Below are 6019 nucleotides of genomic sequence, written 5' to 3'. Positions count from 1 at the left end.
AAAAAAAAAAAAAACAACGATAAACCCAACTCACCTGTTGGAGGGCGGCGTCCAGCGAATCTGCTTTACAGATCTCGTCCACAGTCAGCCCAGTCTCTTCCTTGCACTGGTCCGTTAACTCCAGCGTGTCGGGCTTTACCAAGCGCCTCTGAAGCTTCCCCACCTGTTAACAAACATTTATATATATTTTTTATTAATCATCATCACAGTAAAAAAAAAATATATATATATATATATCATAAAACACACAAATAAAAAGGACTAAAAGAAGTGCAATAAGAAGGTAGTTCACCCCCAGAACACAGGCCTACACTTAATTTTTAAAAAAAAAATGTAAAGTTTTATCTAACAGAGTACTTGTGGCAAAGCAGTTCAGCACTAATTCACAGGAGAGCTGGTATTTTCATACCTCTGACATATTCCAGAAAAGGTACGTTTCTCGTTTAGTGTAAGAGTAATTATAGCGCAGTGTCATTTTTAGTGTAAGAGTAAATAATGGCCTACACGTGTGTGTTTGAGGAGGAAAAACGTGCCCTTGGTGGTAAATGTCAGCTGTCAGTGTAGCCTCGTGAATATACTACTCTGAAACGGGGCGAGGAAGTACCGTACCTGTTTCTCACGCAGGTCCACAATTTGCCACACCAACAGAATTAATTCCCGCTCATCCGACCCCAGTTTACCCCCATTTGCACCAGCTGTTGCCCCAAAGAACACCACCAGAGTATCACTGTGCGAAGCCATCAGGGACCACAAGGGTAAAAACTACAATTAAAAGCACAGATCAGATGAGAATAACACGAGGGCTTCACCCTTTTCCGAGTGATAAGAGAAGCAAACAAAAGGAATCTGAGAAAGTCAATTGTAGTAAAAACAAGAGAAAAAAAACGAAGGAGGGAAAAAAAAGGAGATTATTTTCGAAGAGAAGACGAGAGAGTTTGAGCGCAGAGACTCTACCTGGTCCGGTACTTGTGTGTGCTCTATCCAGAGTTACTGGTTTAACTTGTAAAAGAAGGGTGGAAAAAAAATTCTTTCTTTCACTCCAACCTCATAACAAGCCCTCGGGTTCTTTTTTTTGTTGTTTTTTTTTCTCTCTCTCTCTCCCTCTCCCTCTCTCTCTCCTCCTCGCTACGTTTTCTTAGTTACCTGCGTTTGGTTCTGCCTCTTTACTTGAGTCAGTCTCCCGGGGGAGCGCGTCTATTGGCTGCCGCCGAGGTTGGCGAGTTCTGATTGGTCGGTTGCGGGAGCCGGAAGTTGCCGGCGGCCAGGAATCCATTTTCCCTCCGCGCTCACCTTTGCAATTATAGGTGAGTCTGTCTCTCTCTCTCCCTCTCCCTCTCTCCCTCTCTCTCTCTCTCTCTCTCTCTCTCTCTCCCCCCTCTCCCTCTCTCCCTCATTCCGTGCGCTCGCTCGCACGCACGCACGCACGCACATGTGGCAAGCGCCTTGAACAGTTAATGGCCAAAATGGATATGCAGACATCCATAATGTCTTCTCGATATCAGAAATAGAGAGGAATGGAAAACGCGGAAGAATAATGACTAGGAAGAAATAAATTGTGGATATGTGCAATACATATCCATTCAAACTATTAAATGTACAATTTGTTCTGGTAATAATGTTTCTGGTAATAATCTTTAATTACCATTTTGACTTTTAGCATTACGGAGAGTAATGTTTTATCTAGAAAATCCTGTCTTTCATGGACAAAATGATAAATGATTTTGAATGGAAATATTCCTTGGCTCAGTTAGAAATAAAGATGTACTCAAACCGACACCAACTCTGACGCTTTTATTGCTTCTTCTATCTGTGCGGCCAAGTTAACAATTTATTAATAAATGAAGTAATGCAGCAGCATTCCGTAGGAAGTCAAGACTAATTTATACAGATACAGGGCCGCTCCACATTTTTTATTAATTAACATGCATTTCCAGCTACCACAGTCATTTACAAGATGAAAATAAATCCTGTCCAGACATTGTTAATCAAAGAAACAACATATGCTTTCTATTAAAAAAAGTGGACTTTTCTAAATTATGTGTGTTGTGTACACATAATGAATGTAATGTTCTTTTAATAAAAATGTAAATGTATTTTACATTACAATCTTACTACAACAGCATACTACATTATATTAGTGATTCTCTAATTCTCTAATTATTGCTGAGAATATTAAAGCAAGTACAGGTATTCATGATATGATTGGTCAAGCTGTGTATATAGTTTTAATCATTATCATTAAAAAACTTTTCAAGGGCGTTTTTAATCCATAATGAAACAGAAAGTAATACCAGTTGTTTATTGCACAGTTAAATCCTGACAGTTTCAGTTGCCCTTATCCGATTGTCAGGCTAATGACACAAGAGTGGACTGGTGTTTGTTCCTTGTCAATCATGATTCCTGCACATCCAGTTAGGCCACAGATCCGGGTCATTTAGCAGCTCTCAGTCCGCTGGCTGCAATTTAAACTAAATTCTGTGTCGCCTGAGGTGACAGGGCTGGAGAAGGAGACCACCTGACAGCCAGAACTGCAGCTGGAACGACCCACTGACAGAAACAGTTTTGTTTTCAACCATCTTAGTTTATTTCAAATGCGTCTGAGAAGATAAAGTGAAAAAAAAGTGAAAGTTGTCTGCGGACGGAAAAAATATTTGTGAGATCAGATAAAATGTAAAAAAAAAAAAAACAAGAAAACATATACATGTTAGGTAAATAATGTAACTCGCATCAGAAGTAATATTCGTAATATGTTATTGAAATGTTAAACTGGAAACCAAAAACATTAGAAGAAGCTGAAAAAAATACTTATTTCCTCTTCTCCCACACACTGAGGAGACAGATGCAGCAGACATGTGGCAATCCGCAAAAAGCAGATTTCAAAATCAGCCTGTGACATACAAAGCTGTTCATTCTGAAAAAAATGAGCTGATGTAGCAGTTTCCCACAAAGTATTGTTTTTGAACATTAAAGGAATAGTGTACATTAGAAACAACAATTAAATATAATAACAATTGAACTATTAAGTGTAGTTTGGGATTATTCAACTATTATTATTTAAACTCATGTTTGACAAATATGTTTGATATTTATTTACTTTTAAGTGATTTAAGTGAACACAGTACAAAATAAGACATAAATAAAATTCAACAATTCATTCATTGAAAGGAGAATTATCTGAATACAATGTGAAATTAACAGTAAAGAACTCCTCATATGCCAATATACACTGTACATATATGCACATTTAAACATTTCATGGCAAATTGCAATAAAGTAAAATGTATGGTCCGGTTTAGCCTTGGTTACAGATGTCAATATCTGCTGGCACATTTGACTCAGTACAGCATGCTGAAGACTGGGTTTGTGAGTTCTGTCTCCTGGACACAAAGGACATCTCTTTCGTCCCCTCACCTGGATGGGAGCCGGAGATGTGCCGGAACAGCTTCTGTATCCCTGTCTCGCGTAGAGAGCTACGGAAGGATCGAGCTGCAAACACGTAAAGCACCGGGTTGACGGTGCTGCTGACGAATGCCAAAGCCCCTGCTATGAAGGTCATGGCGGACCTGACTGTCTCAAGGTTTTGTCCTGCGTCTGGGTCGCCACGTTGAATTGAAATTAGGACCAGCGAGATGATGTTTCCTACGTGGTGAGGAATCCAGCAGATGGCGAACAGGAGGACTACGCTGGCAGTAAGACCGGTGGACTTACGCTTAGACTTGAAGGTCATTTGGGCGATGCGACTGTAAAGGCAACTGTAGCAGATGACCATTACGGAAAAAGGCACCACAAAGCCCACCAGGGTCTCCAGCAACAGACACATCACCTCTTGGCCAGGACTGTCATATTCTTCATATTGGCAACTATCGTTTTCCAGCTTTCTTGTGAGAATGACTGGGACACTCAGGAGAAAAGCAAAAGCCCAGACTCCGATCAGCAGCTTCCTTAGCGCCTTCTTTCTCCTCCAGCCGGCAGAGATGAAGGGATAACGAACTGCAACAAAACGCTCCACGCTCATGATGGTGATGAGGAACACACTGCTGTACATGCACGTGTAGATAACGTATGTCAGCGCCTTGCATGTGACCTTCCCGAAGATCCAGGACTGCAGCAGAGAGTAGATCCACAGGGGCAGAGTTATGAGCACCAGCAGGTCGGCGATGGCGAGGTGGAGGATGAGCTCCACGGTGTGAGAGCGTGGCCTCACATGCCTGATGATGGTCCAGATCACCAGCAGATTCCCCGGTGTCCCCACCAGGAAAGACAGACCCAGGATCACACACGCCACAATGGTCCCCACTTCAGTCATCTCCTCGCCCTCTAACGCCTCAGAGGTGCCCATGATGATGATATGTTCATGCACTGGATGAAGCCAGCAGACTGAGAAAAACACTTCTTCTAAAGCCACCAGCACTTCCCTTTTCTCCCTTAAAGGAGGGGCATGATTATTGTGTGTGTGTATAAAGAACAATTTACATGTAATTCATGTTAAAGACAGTGTTGTTATGATAAAACACTAATGTGTGTGTGTGTGAAATATATAGATTATTTTTAATTTAATATGTAATGAATACTTAATAAAAGAGGAAGAGGAATTAAGAAATTCAAACGCTTCATTAAATCTGCATTTTAACTATAATAACTCCTAAATTTTAAGAACACAATTATAGTTATTAGTTTAATTCAATTCAATTAGTTCAAAAGTGCAGCTTTACAGTACATATTTTTTGATCTTTTAACGAACATTGCTCGGGTGGTAGATGGATGTGTTTGGTATGAATGTGGCATCAGCTTCAGCCTCAGACACTGTGTCACTGTGGGTTCGTTGGAAAATCAGGATGTTCCTCTACTTCTGTTTGATCATTGCCTGAACCAGTGTTTTGCTGTTTCGGAAAAGACAGCTCATGAAACAGCCTCACAAGACTAAAGTTCGCAAGGCCGCCCTTGAAATTCCACGCAGCTATAGAGCAAGGGGTTCACTGTGCTGCTGATGGAAGACCATCGCTCATGCAATGAAGACAACATGCTCTTTAAAGTCACCCAAGTCTTGGGCATTGTCCATTAGGAATATTTAGGACACGATATGGAAGCCAGAAGAAAATGAATGCTGCGACTACACTGAATATAAGGGCCGCTTTGTGGTCTGTAACTTCTTCATGGATGTAGCCACTTGACAGTAGCAGACAGCTAGGAAGGAAAGTGGGATCACCAGGGTGAGCAGGATTATCTCCTGGAATACTGAGTGGTGCACATTGAAGAAACTCTGCTTCGTCCTGACGTCATTCTCATCCACCTGCTGGGTCAGGATGGTAGGAAATAACAGTAGAAAAGACACAAACCATATCAAGACCGTCTCCTTCATTTTGAAAGGATGTCGAATGGCCAAGAGAGCAATGAAGAACACACTGCTGTACATGCAGACAGTTATGATGTAAATCATGGCTTTGCAGGCAACCTGTCCAAAGACCCCAGAATTATGAGCACCAGAAGGTCTGCAATAGACAAATGCAAGATGGGCGCCACGGTGGGGCTTCGCCGCCTGATGCACTTCAGGATGATGCAGATGAGCAGCAGATTCCCTGGATTGCCACTGGAGCCTCTGCCTGGGACCACCGGTCTGGTTCTGTGCTGTTGCTGCTGGAGTTTTCAGAGCTGTCCATTTTCTCTCTCCGACTGTTTACTGTAAAGGGAGCAATTTGGAAACTGTCTGCTGAACTCTTCCTTAGCCTTTAGCCTTTAGTCAGCAACATTTAGATTTCACTTCTCCAGACGTGACACACTGCGGTAAAATGTGATTCATTCAATATGCTTGATAAAAAGTCAGTTAATACGAGTTATTATTTTGAGTTATTGCAGCTGATGAAGGTCTACAGTGTGGGAAGGTGCTCAAAACAAAATGACTGAAGAAAGACAAATGTACAGTCTCACACCAATTTCACCAAACCACCAACCTGACCTAGAGCCACGAAGGCACGCTCCTTACTATCCTCCCATACAGAGAGCAAGTACACTTCAACAAAAT

The 6019-nt window shown here is 41.7% G+C and overlaps 2 protein-coding genes across 2 annotated transcripts in view; both read right to left on the bottom strand.

Moving 5' to 3' along the window:
• The window catches only part of esrp2 (epithelial splicing regulatory protein 2), a 13893-nt gene extending 12751 nt beyond the window's left edge, over window positions 1–1142 (bottom strand). The window contains 3 exon segments of the mRNA XM_028956933.1: window positions 35–163; window positions 610–762; window positions 955–1142. Of these exon segments, the coding sequence (XP_028812766.1) occupies window positions 35–163; window positions 610–741 (261 nt within the window). The 5' untranslated portion in view covers window positions 742–762; window positions 955–1142.
• A 1562-nt stretch (window positions 1143–2704) lies between these two features.
• On the bottom strand, window positions 2705–4674 carry LOC114766178 (leukotriene B4 receptor 1). The gene has a single exon (XM_028956824.1). It carries the CDS (start codon window positions 4337–4339, stop codon window positions 3293–3295), a length of 1047 nt encoding a protein of 348 aa, XP_028812657.1. The 5' UTR covers window positions 4340–4674; the 3' UTR covers window positions 2705–3292.
• Window positions 4675–6019: the final 1345 nt, after the last annotated feature.

This window comes from Denticeps clupeoides, chromosome 16 (assembly GCF_900700375.1).
Source record: "Denticeps clupeoides chromosome 16, fDenClu1.1, whole genome shotgun sequence".
NCBI classification, from domain to species: Eukaryota; Metazoa; Chordata; class Actinopteri; order Clupeiformes; family Denticipitidae; genus Denticeps; species Denticeps clupeoides.
Note: the sequence above shows the minus strand (reverse complement) of the source record. Positions and strands in the feature narration are given on the sequence as shown.

What these genes read in the sequence shown, in the direction of transcription:
- LOC114766178 (XM_028956824.1), bottom strand. Translation starts at nt 4,339, where the DNA reads ATGGGCACCTCTGAGGCGTTAGAGGGCGAGGAGATGACTGAAGTGGGG.